At 41.8% G+C, this 15,547-nt stretch overlaps 2 protein-coding genes and 1 pseudogene across 4 annotated transcripts; 1 reads left to right on the forward strand and 2 right to left on the reverse strand.

The window, feature by feature from the left end:
- Positions 1 to 912: 912 nt before the first annotated feature.
- On the forward strand, positions 913 to 8,676 carry LOC147509385 (RNA-binding KH domain-containing protein PEPPER-like). Of its 3 annotated transcripts, none has more exons than XR_015218482.1 (4): positions 913 to 1,188; positions 4,006 to 4,149; positions 4,236 to 4,296; positions 8,199 to 8,676. XR_015218482.1 is itself a non-coding variant. In XM_086601702.1 (4 exons), exons 3-4 carry the CDS (start codon positions 4,095 to 4,097, stop codon positions 8,231 to 8,233), a joined length of 237 nt encoding a protein of 78 aa, XP_086457828.1. In that variant the 5' UTR covers positions 978 to 1,188; positions 2,256 to 2,331; positions 4,006 to 4,094; the 3' UTR covers positions 8,234 to 8,676. The 3 variants fall into 3 exon arrangements, 2 of the variants coding, with proteins under 2 accessions (XP_086457827.1, XP_086457828.1); XM_086601702.1 differs by adding an exon at positions 2,256 to 2,331 and having other exon boundaries at positions 978 to 1,188; positions 4,006 to 4,296; XM_086601701.1 differs by having other exon boundaries at positions 938 to 1,188; positions 4,006 to 4,296.
- Positions 5,856 to 7,220, reverse strand: LOC147509386 (uncharacterized; annotated as a pseudogene).
- Positions 8,677 to 13,121: 4,445 nt separating the features above from the next.
- On the reverse strand, positions 13,122 to 13,673 carry LOC147509387 (uncharacterized). The gene has a single exon (XM_086597794.1). The coding sequence runs from the start codon at positions 13,671 to 13,673 to the stop codon at positions 13,122 to 13,124; it is 552 nt and encodes a 183-aa protein (XP_086453920.1).
- Between the last annotated feature and the right edge of the window lie 1,874 nt (positions 13,674 to 15,547).

The raw sequence follows: 15,547 nt of genomic DNA on the forward strand, positions 1-15,547 counted from the left end.
CCACATTTTTGTTGGTGCCGCATTTTTATGCATGCCCATGTTTTATAGGTTAAAAACCTTGTATATCATGTTTGTGGCATGTGTGTATATATATATAGGGAGGGATATAACTACATTTATTATATCCACATTTACAACATACAGATGAGTTACGACCAAAGTTTTTGTTAATACAATTTTCCTACATTGAAGATCATTCTAACAAATATGTTTAATTAGCCTTGTAAAACATTCAATTTTTAACTTTTATCTAACTATCTAGAATTTTTTTATATTCATAACAACTTTTGGTAATGTTAGACTTTTTTGAACGAGTTGAATTTTGTGGGCATGTTCGATCTCCATGATGGGGAGATCATATATATCTTAAAGAAATAGCCATTTATTCAACTTTTAAGTCCCCATTTTCTTAATTTTCATCATTGATTAAAAAATAAAGATGAACAAAACTTTCTACCCCGAGAGAAAATGAGTATCATTTGTCAATTTATTTTCTTAGGCTAAGTCCAATGGTTTCGGGTGCCATCGCACCAAACCACAATAGAACAGTGTATAAGGTTAGTGGGATACCGTTTGAAGACCGAATGGTTTTCTCCAATGGCGTAAAAAAAAACAAAAGAAACCACAATCACACCTCCCTAGCAAAAAAAAAACTCTAGCCACCACTCTCAAAGGCGTATGGGAAATAAAATTTTCTTTCCTTCCCATTTTGTCCTTTCTCTTTAGTGTATAAATACAAAATAATAGGGATACAAAAGTAATTCACCAAAATTAAAGATTTTGAAAGTAAATTTGGTCAAACAAATTTTCTAGCCGCGGTTTCTACTAGCGTGCAGACCATACACTATGTCGTTAAAACTGGTAGTATAGATAGGTAAACTTATACCGATAGTATTGGCATGTTAGCGTTTTGACGCAACATTGTATTACAATTTCCGTCATATATTTGCCGCACCATTTGAGTTAGTACTTGCATTATTTTTTTTGCTGTAGACCAGAGAGAACGTCCCATATTTGATTGTCCCTCTTCTTTTTCTAACACTAGTTTAGTTGTGCAACACACACACACTTTGAGAAACAGAAGTACACTTTCTATCTCTCCCCTCAATTGAAGTCGAAGAATCATCATCTGAATTACCAGTCCCATCAGAAACAGGAACGTCAATTTCTCCTTCGGCAAAGAAAAGAGTTTGTATTCGTATTCTTGATTTTTATTCTTTATATTGATTGAATTTTTAGAATTTGGATTAGTTTGAAGTTAAAGATTGTTCCTTTATTGTGTTTTTAGGTTTATATGGTTTATGCCTATAGAGTTAAAGTTTGAATTAGAAGCTAATATCCTTCTTAGAATGCACATCTTTCACCTTATTGTACATTCGTGCATGTGGAATGTGGGTGGGGTCCCCTGTTACTAAGATATTTGGAGCTTCAAATTGACTATTTTCTAGATGTTTCATTTTCTGAGGCATCTATCCCTTATTGCATAGCTTTTGCAGCCTTAATATGATTATAAACTAAAAACAAAAGGAAAACCCGAAAAGTGTTTTTAGATTTAGTAATATGATGGTTGTAGTGTTGTACCAAACTGTTGTCTTTTGAATAAAAATGGCCTTGCACACGTTGGTTTCCATTAGCTAGAATTATGCTTAAGGGAAAGAGAAGAATAAAGCCACAGGTAGGGGGTAGAAGTTATAAGTAGGAAGCCAACTAGGATTTAAGAGGAAAATGTGCATCCTTCAACAACATTGTTGCTTAATATGGTTGTCGAGAGGTAGCATTGAAGTAAGTAATGTACCTTTAGTAAGACTACTAATAACTCTGTTTTAGCTCTTTGACAGTTTTTATTTAATGTTTCACTTGGTCTGACATCACCTATTTAAACTCATACCATTTGGATCATACATAACTACACAACTACTAACACCCATGTCTTGATATTAAAATGGTGGCCTAGTATAAATTTGGGGGGTTCAATTAGGGATGGGCCAAATGATTTGTCTATAGGGCTTATGGTTGTGAATTTTGGAGTGGCATTTGAAAGGGCCTGGAGCTTGTCAGGCATATGAAATATAGTTTCTGGAGGAGAGGATTAAAGTTTGGGAAGATAAGTAAGCTAGATGCCTATATGAAAGAACATGTACTTGCTTTTCATAAGATTACATGCCATCTCCGTGTTTGGAATGGTAATTGTGCTTTCATGAAGATAGATACTGGTAACCTGGATTGTGATGTGGGCAACTATAATTTATTTTCAGGAGGTATACTGCGAGTCTTGCTGCACTCACAGTAGGATTGGAGACAATTTGCTTTCGGATGCCTCGTTGAAATAGTGTAAGTATTGACTATTGGTCAGAATGAGAGATTTTCGTCCTTGGCCTATGCTATTTATAACCGTCTCCTAAAAGCCTCATCATATTAGTTTACGAAAAGCTATATTTCAATTATTAAGGTGTCTTTTATCATTTGGTGGAATGTGCAAGGACCGCTAAAAATTAATTAGGAATATAAAGCTGATCGTGAGTTTGTGTCTTCTATGTATGTCAGCTGGGGAGTCATTCTGTCATACTCGCAATAGTTCTCCATGTTTCTGGTAGGTTTTGGTGTTTTCTTTCCCAGCATTCAAGGTGGTTTGGGTCCATTTGGTGAAGTATGCCCAAGCCTCCTGATTCTAGAGAGGAGGAGGTTGTGGAGCCTTGTGTCATTTGCCATCATTTGGGTTTTTTGGTTGGAGAGGAACATGAGAGAATTTTGTGTTTGGAGGAGATTCTCATTTCATTAAAAATCTTCCTTGTGGTTGAAACGTTGGGAGGAATTGATGACACGTTTGAGGTATTATGTGTTCAGATAGGAAATTTTGATTGTCAGCCATTGGGGCTTAGACCTATATCTGCACGAGAGGTGGTTTGTGGTTGTATATTAGGTTTCTTTCTTTTCTTAGGAAATCTTGTCCTACAACCATTTTGTTTGGTTATTTAGTATTGTTTTATGTTGTCTGAGGCTAGACATGGCGACTAGTATCCCAAGTGTATTTGTATTGTCGTATCTTAAAACATTCCCTAGGTCGCCTTCGCAATGCATTTGACCACAACCTCCAACAATTTCCCTGAAGATCACCATGGCCGGTCGGCACCGTTGGCTTTGAGTGCTTAGTTTGTTGGTTGGCAAGGACTAAAAGCATATTGGTTAGGACTAATTAAGAGTTGGTTGATGTGTTAAGACTCATATGATGTTGTGTTTGAACTTAGATGCCATGATGGAACGGATCAACAAAATGAATGTGTCCGAAATAAGTGATTGCCACTGGGTTTGTGGGTTAGTTCAATGAACAAAGGAAGGTGTATACACTGGCGATTGTTGACAATAGTCAGAAATTGACTATTTACTATGGAATACACAATGTCTATGTAAGAGACTTTCTCTGTCTTACTGTTTCATTAATATTCGTTTGTGACCGGTGGAGCTTATGGAAAAGGGGAATGGGGAGTCTTGAGAGGTTTTCTTATTGGCAATTGAGGTTCCTTTGTACTTGTAGTCTGGGTCGAATATGTAACCTTTAGATGGGGCCAACGGGGATATTATTTTTGTTAGGCAAGTGCTATCCTGGGGATTGTTTTGTCTTTTTGTCTTTTTTTTTGGAATAAATTATCATGTCGCGCATTTAGCCTTTCATTTTGTAACTGTATCACACCTGATTTTTCAATTTTGGATTAAAGACTTCGTTTGATTGAGGTTAAAACTGAATCTAGGGCTTATGATTCTTCACTTTGGTAATGCACATTTTATATTACTGAGCCTAAGGTATACGAAACTATTTCTCAGTGTGGCTATTTTGTCATTTCTGGATAGGACTGACCTTGGAGGTCAGGACTAGTTAAGTTCAGGCAGCAGGCCTGTTTACAACGCTTGACTTGATCCATTAGCTTTTCAATAATCTTGCCATGGTGAAGGATTAGATGCATTGTTTTATAGTAGAAGAGTGATTAGTTATCCTTCCAATTGTTACAGTTTATTGATCGTTGGTGGCTCTTGTGCCTTGATTATTCCTGGTTTTGATATCTGGAAAAGAAGAGCCGGAGGCACAAATATCCCTTGCAATGAATGCTGTCTTAAGAGAATTCAAGCGTATCATTGGTCTGTCCAAGACTGAAGGTGAGGATACTGGTTCTTCAGCTACTACCTGCTCAATTCAGTTATTGCTGGCTTCATCACAAGCCATTAACTTAATTGGAAAGCAGGGATCTCAGATTAAAGCTATACAAGAGACCTCTGGTGCTTCTGTTAGAGTTCTTTCTGGAGGTACGCTTCATTCTGATGTGTATGCTGTTTTTTATAAACATAGTCATACATAATGGTTAATGATAGCCCTGTATATATTCTTGGATGTTACTTGACTATCGCTGTTGAATTATGTTAAATTACTAACCCACTTCTTGTTTACTGTGTGATCTCAAACATGTTAATATACATGCGTGTTACTAATAAGTCGTACATATTAGTATGTTTCAGTTCTTGACTATGATTTGATGTTGAAAAAGAATGTTTAACTCTCGAACTCTGTCAAATTTAATAGTTGGATCGAGTACCCAACAATTGCAATGTGTGATATCAAACCTAAAGAAACAATTGCACAAAGTGTGCACTCGATTTTACTTCTATCAAGTATCTCTGAATCCATTTTTGTAGATCTCCATCTTTCTTCCGCCTTAAAATGTTATAGACTATGCTTCTTCTTTTGTTTTTTTGATAGTTACTTGGTTACAACCTAAGTTATGTTGACATGGATATGTGTGCGTATCCGACACGGATTCGGAGTGTCTGACACAACGGAATATAAAAATTGAGGTATATCGCATATGTGTCCGACATGGACATGTGGAATACATATCCAACACGGATTGTTTTTAAAATATGCCGTGTCCATGCAACATACTTAGAACTTTTTCCCATGATCCTTTAAATTCCCCTTTGTAGGTAAGAATCGAACTAAAGACCTTGGGCCCAACCACCCAAGTCTTGACCAATATATTCTTTTGTTGTCCGTCTGTGTGTGTTTGATATGTCATGAGAAAATAAATCGGCATTGACAAGAAATCCTACACTGACAAATATCTTTAAGGTTGCCCCAAATTTGTGTTTGTATTCCTTAGTCGACAATGGATAAATCAACCATACCATATTCTCTCCGTGTAATAAAGATCATCGTAACAAATAAGTGCAAAACAAATCCGACTGTAAATTCCCTCCCCTTTAAAAGTTTTACTGAAAACTGAAAAGTATAGACTGGATTTGGATGGTCACTTTCATCTGAACTTCAAATTGTTGGGAGTTCCAGATTGAATTCATTTTCAGTGAGCATAATCTTACCGACATGGAGAAAATATTGTACAGTTGGATTTACCAAATAAACTTCACGGGATCCTACTATAGGGATAGAATAGGGATATTCATATTATCAAACCTCACAATGCACTCGCACAAATTGAGTGCTCTTGAAACTGTTAACGCCTGTAACTAACAATTGTGACAGCCCTTGTTGTAATTAGGATTTCCTTTAAGATGTAAGGTTTGTGTATACCCGTGTTGGATATGATACACAGACATACTGAAGGTTATATACCTCTATGTTTTGGTATTTCACTGTGTCGGATACCGATACACCTAACTTTGTCGATGCCACCTAGCATAACAGATATAATCACTATATATGATATGTAAGTTTTTTTTCTACATATTGAACCTTTTTCATGTGTTGTTCTGCTTGTTTATAAGATACTTTTATTTGTCAGACAAAAATATCCATCTAAACTCTAACAAAACCAATTTTCATGAGATATAAGAAGGAAGCATATCAAATGAGATGACAGAATCCAACATTACCACTTACTTAAAATTTAATTGGGACATTGCGCAAACTTTGAAAACTGAAAAGAAGAAGCAATGTAAACTAATCAAACCTCACCATGATACAATTTGATAAGTTCGGGAACCTCGTCTCCATACTTTTCAACGAATTTCTCCATGAATTTTTCATCACTTATAAGTAATGAGGTAACAACATGTACGTCTTTCTCAATCAAGCTTTTTGATATCAGAAATTCAATGACTGTCAATCTTGGAATAACCCTCTTCTTCAGGCTAAGAGAAAGTACATTTGGTGCTTTGGCAAGCTAGCTGTAGGTGCAGGTTCCCAATTCTTTATGTTCATGAAGAAGTTCAATCCAGTCCTCAGCTTTTCCTCCGATATATCTAGGCAAGTGGGTTGATTTCTGATCGCCAAATGAATTTGATCATCCAACCAACCAAAACTCCAAATTTCTTTCTTAGCCTTACTCATTCCCGACAGTATACAAAGTGCATATGCAAACATATTTTTTGAAGGGTCAAAACCCCTTCCAAGAACTTCCTTAACTGTCTCCTTAAACCAAGTGTTATCAAGAGCAAACCCTCGAAATCCATAGAAAAACAAATTGGAGATATTTGGCTCCGGTGCACCAACATCTTGCAAGAATTTAATCTTGGGTATCAAAAACTTTTCAGGGTTCCAACCTAGAATGCATATACAAAAGCAATTTTTTATTGCTAAATGGACATTCTCATCGGTCTTGAGAAAATGTAAACATGGGATGATTTTGTCTTGTAAACTAATACGGACATAGAAAGGGTCATGCAAAAGGAGTTTACCTATTTCCTGTCCCGAAAAACCAACTTGTTTGAGAATTTGAAGCTTGGGTTCAAGGGTTTTGTGTGGATTGGAGAATATGAGATTAGGCCGTTTAATGATGAGATTTGTGATTTGGGTTTTGGTGAATCCATAATCATGAAAAAGCTTCAAAACTGAGTCAGGCCTAGATGTGCTCTTGAAATGGAGTCTCTTTGCTGCTTTAGTAACTGCTTCATGGGAAAGACCACATGAGTCTACAAGGTAAGAAAGTGTGTTGAGTTGTGAACTAGACGATTCTTTTGTTGAGTTAGTGAATGAGTTTTGAAGTAAAATGAAATGGGTACTGAGATTTCTACGACTTGTACTGCCTTGAAACAGTAGTTTCTTACAATGAGCAAGATAAGACATTGCATAATAATAGGTAAGAACAAACAAACAAAGAAACTACTAAGGGTTTAAGGAAAACACATGAGGGTTTATATATGTCTAGCTACTCAAGTAGAGTCTTAAAAGAAAGTAGAACGTTGCATCCAAAATAAAAAAGTACATAAAATTGTATACTGGACGGACTATCATAAGGAGGTTGTGAGAAATTGCAAATCATAAGGAGCTCCCCATGTCTGCTGAATGCCTGAATTACAATTTTTTTGAGTGATATACAGAAAAACTTAGCTGCAAATACTCGCACTTTGGTGTCAACGTGTCTTTGAGTCTGTTTGAATCGAGAATGAAAATATGAAATGCAAATATTTGGCTTCGTAACATGCTAGAATGGGTGTGTTAGCGTGTACGTGTACGTGTACGGTGTACCCCTTCGTTTTCCCGTGATCTGGTGGGTTCGTAACCAAGTAAAGTGCACGTGACACAGGAGTTGACCAAAACGAGCAGAATAATTCTGAAAACTTCTGCATTCCATGTATAACAGGAATTATGAATGACTAAAAAAATTTTGTAAGAATTTTTGGTCAAGGCTTTTCAGTGGGGGAGTGTTGAATCGAAAGAAACCCTTGCAATATTTCAGAAATATGCACATCTAATTACTATTATTGCAGTTGCACCATCTCTCGTTATAGGTGTAAATTTTTGGAAATCCAACTAAACTTAAGTCAGGAAGTCCATGTCGGGGCCATCTTGTTAGGAGACAGACAAACTGGACTTTTCATCTGTCACTCAGTTGCAGTCCATCCCTTCCATGTACACCTAGGCTATATATATGGTAACATGGAGACCCCTCAATTCACAATATACGCCTGACATCTTAAAAATTCTCTGCTGCTATACATACGGAGACTCCTATATCTTGTTGTTTTTAGTAGCGTTTTTCCATGTTAGTTAAAATGCTTTCTCCAACTTTGGGTTCAGCGCAGTTTTGAGCCATGTTGTGTTTGCAGATTTCTTATGTGATCCGGGGAATAACAACCACCTGAACACATATTTCTTCATCGTTTTGTGCATTACCCATCCGGAAACCTTGTTGGAGATGCTCTGAGATGCTTATGCATATAGTAATTGTAATTCTTGTTCATTTTGCACACAGGACTCAAGTACTCGGTTACTGCATGTTGTGTTTGAGGGCGAGCAAATGGTTCAGTGTTATGTTCACCTGTAAGTTTGTTATGTCCTAAGCGAACCGGGTAGTTCTCCTGGGATCCTTTTCACGCAACTGAAGCTGCATAGCTAAAATTATTGCTAAGGATGCATTTGACGGTATGATACAGAGCGTGTGAAGCTGCGGCTTATTCAAGTCTAGTACAATAAAAGCCATTGGCGTTGGACCCAGGATTTAATTTCATCGTGGGTGGCCATACATGTTATGTAATAATGACTTGGACGATTCTACAAGATCTTCTAAGGACAATTCTACAATTCTAAGGGCATGTCGGCATCTCTAGAGGGTTGCAAGTTGCAACCCATACCCTTCTTTACTTGTTTGTGCCAAGTTGTCAATGATCAATTAAATGATTGGTTGATGAATAATTATATTGATAACTAGAAATGCCGTGCCTTAAAAGTCATTCATATGTGGCATCCTGTAAGTAATACTGTACGTGGCAGAATTGTTGAGGTGTGTCATGTTAAGTCTTCAACCTTGGGATCTCGTGTTTGAAGCTGCAACCACATTCAGGCAACCAGGAAACCGGAATCTCTAATGGTCGAGAGCTTATTGACCATATCTAACACCCAACTAGAGGGGTGAAACTCGATCACAGATGGTCTTTGTCTCAGTTCACGTGTTCAATTCATGTATTTGTTGGAGCTCTCAAAATGCACTCTCTATCTCTCCTCTCTCTCTAGGTCTAGCCTCTCTAGTTTTGCCAAAAAGCCCTCTTTCTCTCTCTCCCACTGTTCTTTTTATATACCCTAGTCTCCTATCGTAGTCATCCACCTGTCCTCCCATTCTTCGCTCTCCTTTCTTCCACGTGTAGGGTTACTGCCGGGTACATATGTGACTGTGGACTGATACTATGCACCTAAGTTCTCCGTATATCTTGCCTCGGGCCTATCTTAATGTCGATCTCCTACTCTTTGGCTTGCACTCCCATAGCTTGCTTCGGGTCGCATCACCCTTCATCCCCTATACCGCAAATCCTACCACTACAGATGTCCCTTCTCGATTCCGCAGACCTATATGGGCCGGGGTCGAATAATAGTTATTTCAAAATGTGACACCCCACCCACCCCTTTCCTCGACCCTTCATCGATATGTGTGCATTGCAGTGAGTAATCATCACGCGCGTCTTTTCACTGACCCTTCGAGCTCTGCGCCTCTACGTGCCACCCATCTGCTGGATTGTCTACCGACTCTTCGGTTTCTTCACCCCAAGGATTTTACCTTCCTACCCTTCCCCCTTTTAAAATCCCGCTTGTTCCTTTTCGTTCCCTCACTTCACTTCATTTTTCTTCAAACACCCACACTTCTCTCACCAGCAACTCCTCCTCTTCCCACTCACTCCAAACTGCTTGTTCCGTCGGTATTTGCTTCGGTCTGGCTTTTATATTATGGGATTCCGATTTAGGTGTATTTTCTTGGTCCTTCTTCCCTTTATCTTATCGATTTTCTTTGCCTCTTTCTTTCCCTTTGCATAGCAACTGTTGGTGTCTTCTTCTTCCTTCAAATCTGTTCATCTTCCCCTCTCGATATCAACAATGGCCTCCAAGAACTCCTCCTCTTCCCGATCTACTGAGGTGGCCTCTCCACCTCCTGTGGCTGCTGCTGCGGCCCTGTCCATATCCGGACGATTCATTCCTCCTCTGCCGCCCCCATCCCGCTATCGTAGACCTAATTTGGATGCGATTAGGGCTGCATATGGTATCCCCTATAATATTATTTTAGAGCACGTGCCATCGGTCACCCACTACCTACACCTAGTTTCCCTGCGGCCGGGGTATTTGGTAGTTTCTGTAGGTCAGATTGTTGTCGGACTGCGGCTTGCGCTCACCGTATTAGACGTTGAAGTGTGTAATCACTTCAATATCCCTCCATGCCAAGGTATTGAAAATTTCTGGAGGCTGATGTATGCCGCGAACTACTATAATAGATCCGGTAGTCCCAAATTGACATACCGCGATATTGTCTCCCACTACTTCATAAAGACGAGTACCAAGGATGTCAGTGTGAGGCCAATCCTTTTGTGTCTGCCCTAAAAAGAAATCCTTTGTACTTCGCATCACCACCTCTGATAAACAATGACATCACTATCCGCTGTATGTACCTGGGAATTTTTTGACTGCGGACCTCCCATCCGGTTTGACACTTAACCACCTTGCCTTTCAATCCAGCGGTGAGTCTCACTATAACCTATTTTCTTTAGCATTTAATGCGCAATACTAACATTTTCTTGGTTGTCTTTCCTTGCAAGTTGGTAGCCCGATTCAAAATCTCGCCTATACTCAGAGACCGTTTGTCCCGTTTTCGACAGACTCCGCACTCTCGGTTCAGCTCAAGCTAACCATCTGAACCTCCATCCCACCACAGGCACACCTCTGTTAGAGGCTCTGTCCCTCCACACTTCCGCGGGCTTTTCCTCTCCCTTTTATTGTCCTCCTCCCCCCAAGGAAAGAAAACCTCGAGCTTCGTCTCCTTCCCGGAAACGTTCCAGACACCATACCTCCCATCGCCGTTCACGCCGCAGCTCCTCTCATTCCCACACCACCCTCGCATCCAGTGAAGCCCCTTTCCCCAGTGCTCCAGAAGACCCTCCCTCCTACAAGTCCATTTCCACCTGGGAAGACCAGTATACCCTTCCCATCTCTCCCTATGCAAATATGGATGTCACCAAAATGAAGCTGTTTGACAGTGATGATGAAGTAATGGAGATTTCTCCCACCGTGATGGGCAATCCGATCGATGGGCCGCCTAGTAAGCGGCCGAGGACCAATGTGTCCAAGGAACCCGCTCCCATTGTCAGGGTCACTGCACCTGAGGTCCCCATTGAGCTTGCCCGTCGACCATGCAAGGAAACGACACTCCCCGCTGACCAAGATATTGCCCCCGCTGTGTTTGCCCCAACTTTTAAGGTGCGCAACCGTCAAGTAAATGTCGCAGACTCGTCTCTCTACAACCATGTTGTGGCTTCCTCTCTCTTCTACGGTTCCCATTTGCCGAAAGATATGGCCCATGCGGAAGGCGACACCTTTGATCTCCACAGCACTTCGCTGTACACTAACTGGGAGAAGGTACCCTCCTTTACCCCCGCCCTTGTTCCTTCCTCTTTCCTTCCTGATATGTTATCCTTATTGCTTTTAGGTGAGCCTCGACATCTCCTACATGATCCGCGGTCTCTTCAGTGCTTGGGACAAGGTGGATTCTCTTGAGAAAGAATCCGGCGGCCCTCATGGTTTGCGAGCCACTTGTGCCTGACTTCAGCAGGAGTTAGAAGCTTCGGACCTAGCCAAAACCCAGGCCCAGGACGAACTGAGGACTATGGAGGTCAACCATCAGTCATACATGGATAAGGTCAATGAACGCTTAAGTCACCAGCGCACCACTCTACTCCAGCAACACCAGTCTGCACTGGACGCTCTTGCTCTGCAGCATCAGGCCAATACGACAGCCCTTTTAGAGCAACACACAACAGATATGGTCACTCTCCAAAGCCGCTTCAAAGCTCTGGCCGACAAGCGTGGTTTGGTGGTAACTCTCACCGCGGTCCCTCTGGTGACCCGGTTGGGAGCAACATCTAGCCCTTAAGCTTGTTTTGGACTCGTGGTCTGCGAAGGGCTCCCGCCTATATCTCTTTGAGGCTAATGAGCCCGTTGTGGAGCAACTATCTTTACCCCTAAGTTTGATTCAGACCTTCTGTCCGCGAAGGGCTCCTTCCCCCCGTTGTCTCTCTGAGGCCGATGAGCCTACTGGGGCAGCACCTTGCCCCCAAGTTTGATTCGGACCCTCGGTCCGTGAAGGGCTCCTCCCCCACGCTATCTCTCTGAGGCTGTTGAGCCTGCCGGGGCAGCACTTTGCCCCTAAGTTTGATTTGCCTTGTTAATTTCTCAAAAGTACCATTGTATTATATATATGCAAACAACCCCAGTCCTTTGCCCTGGACCGGTGTTACATTTAAACATAAAACTTTTTTAACATTCTTATATTCCAAGGCCTCTCTATCAGCTTCCCTTCCATGGTTCACAACTTGTATGTGCCCGCCCCTCCGACATCCACCACCGTGTAGGGTCCCTCCCAATTTGGTCCCAGCTTTCCGTCGTTTACTTTCTTGGTGCTTGGAGTCACTCTGCGGAGTACCAGGTCTCCCACTTGAAATTGTCGCGGCTTCAACCTTTTGTTGTACTGCCTTTTGTAAGAACCGGTGATACTCCTCTAATATGACACGCGCTATGTCCCTCCTTTCCTCAGCCAAGTTCAAATCTCTAGACAGTATGCCCCAGTTCAATCCCCTTTCCATAGTCTTAGTGCGGGTTGTGGATGCCACCATCTCTGATGGGATCACTGCCTCCATGCCGTATGCTAACGAGAATGAAATCTCTCTAGTTGAGGTTCGCGGTGTAGTCCGATAAGCCCAGAGCACATGACTCAGTTCATCGGCCCAAGCCCCCTTTCTATCTTCTAAATTTCGTTTGAGATTGTTCATTATGGTCTTGTTAGATGACTCGGCCTGTCCATTCCCCTCAGGGTTGTAGGGAGCCAAGAATCCCTGTTTCACATTATAAGCATGCAGGAACCCTGGTACTTTTAACCCCGTGAACTGTGTTCTATTGTTTGCTATGATGGAGTGCGGTAATCCAAACCTACATATGATGTTTTCCCATAGAAACTTGATCACTTGCTCCTCCTTGACATGTTGCAAGGCCACTACCTCTATCCATTTGGTAAAATAGTCTGTAGCGGCTAGCATGAATCTTATCTTTCCGCTGGCCATATGTAATGGTCCTACAATGTCCATGGCCCATATAGCGAACGACCACGGACTTGACACATTGTGCAGCAGCTCCGTTGGTGCAAATATTAACTGAGAAAACCTCTGACACTTTCACACTTCTTAGCAAATTCCACTGCGTCCCTTTTCATATGAGGCCAGAAATATCCTTGCGTTAGCAGCTGATGTGCCGTAGTTCTTCCTGCAGAGTGACTCCCACAGTCTCCCACATGCAATTCCGCCAGTACCTCCTGTGCCAGGTCTGGTCCCAAGCATCTCAACAGCGGTCCATCGAAATTCTTTCGGTACAACTCCCCTTCTATCATCGTGTACCTCCGCGAAGTCTGCTCCAATCTTCTCCTTTCTTTCTTATCAACCATTTCTCCTCCAGATAGAAAATGTTTGATTGAATTCATCCATCCCCCCGCCCCCTCCGTGGTCTGGCTTATATCTTCCCCCTTCTCGATACTCGATTTCTCTAGCCTCCTTACCCTTATGGTTCTCTCTTCTGACCCCGGTATTGCGGCCGCCGCATAAGCCAGGGCATCGGCGTGTCTGTTCTCACCACGACCCAAATGAATGAACCTGATCTTTTCGAACTTCGCCGCTCTGCTGTGTACAATTTCCAAATATCTCGACATTCGCGCACATCTAGCAACAAAACCTCCGTTTACCTGGCACACCACCAAATTTGAATATGAGTATACCGTCAATTTGTGCACCCCCAAATCCACTGCCATTCCTAACCCCGCTATCACCACCTCATATTCTGATTCATTGTTGGTTGCCGCAAACCCTAGCTACATTGACAACTCAATCCTGTCGTTATCGGGAGTGACCACTACTACGCTGCATGCGTCGGTGTCCGAACCGTCTGCGAATACTCTCCATCCATTCCGCTTATCCCAGGGATCTAACAAGTCTGGCTCCCCCTCACACTCAGGCTCCATGACCATCTCCTCTCCCCACGTAGGATCCTCTGCTAGGAACTCTACCAAAAACTCAGCCACTGCTTGTACTTTCTCCGCAGTCCTTATTTGATATTGCACTTCATAAAAACTTAGCATCATTGCCCATTTTAGTATTCTTCCGGACTTCTTTGTTTTCAGCGCCTGTTTGAGGGGTAGATTTGTCACCACCACTATCGAATGCGCTTCAAAGTAAGGTTTTAACTTTAATGCTAAGAATAACAATGCCAACTCGTACTTTTCCACTCTACTATACTAGGTCTCCGCATCCAACAAGGTTTTACTCTTGAAATATACGGGGTTTTTCAACTTTATCCACCACTCGGACTAGGACTGAACTTACCGCGTACTTTGTAACCCCTAAGTATAGGTACAACCTCTCTCCCTGTTTTGGCCGCGATAGTAAAAGTGCCTTGCCTAAATAATCTTTCAAATCTTGAAACGCTTCCTCACATTCTGTGGTCCAGACAAAGTCCGGCATACTCCTTAATAGTCGATAAAGCGGTCTACACTTATCTGAAGACTTAGAAATGGTTCAGTTGAAGCGACTCGTCCCGGCCTTAGTCCGTTAATTTCTTTTTGACATTTTGCGGCAATGACATCTCTATCAGCGCTCGTATTTGCTCGGGATTGGCTTCTATTCCTCGATGATTCACTATGTATCCCAGAAACTTCTCTGTGGTTATCCCAAACGCGCACTTATCTGGATTGAGCTTTAAATTGTGTGCTCGAAGTATGCTAAATGTCTACCTCAGGCCTTCCAGGTGCTCTTCCTCCGACATACTCTTTTCCACTATGTCATCTATATATATTTCGATTTCCTTCTGGATCTTGCTCTCGAACATTTTCTCTCCTCAGCCGCTGAAAAGTGGCCCCAACATTCTTCAAGCCGAACGACATCCTGGTATAACAATAGGTACCTCCTTCCACTAGTTATGAATGACGTCTTCTCCTGATCCGGCCCATACATCGCGACCTGGTTATACCCCATCGATGCATCCATGAATGAGAATATTTTGAACACCGCCATTCGATCCACTAGCTCGTCCACCCGCGGCATGGGATAACAGTCTTTAGGGCACTCTGAGTTGACATCCATGTAATCGACACACATACGCACCTTGCCATTCTTTTTTGGTACCGCGACTATGTTTGACAACCAATCCATGAACTCCACTTCCCGTATTATTCCTCCTCCTTTTAACCTAGCTTGCAACCTCCTCGCGGATTCCCTCTGCGTACTTCGGTCTCACGCCTCTCAATTTTTGTCTTACTAGCTTCGCATCTTCTCTCATGTGCAAACGATGACATGCAAAATCTGGATCCAGCCTGGTGACATCCTCTATTGTCCAAGCAAAGACCTCCTTGTTGTCAGAGAGGAATTGTATCAGTTTGTTCTTCCACTCCTCGAGTAAACTGGTCCCTAATGAAGTAAACTTCTCTTCCTCCCCCACCCCCAAATTCACTATCTCAACCTCATCAAGAGTTTTCGGTGTTGCCATCGTCTCCGCCTCCCCCTCCGCAGAGGCACACTGTAATAGCTATGT

This window comes from Coptis chinensis, chromosome 3 (genome assembly GCF_015680905.1).
Source record: "Coptis chinensis isolate HL-2020 chromosome 3, ASM1568090v1, whole genome shotgun sequence".
NCBI lineage: Eukaryota > Viridiplantae > Streptophyta > Magnoliopsida > Ranunculales > Ranunculaceae > Coptis > Coptis chinensis.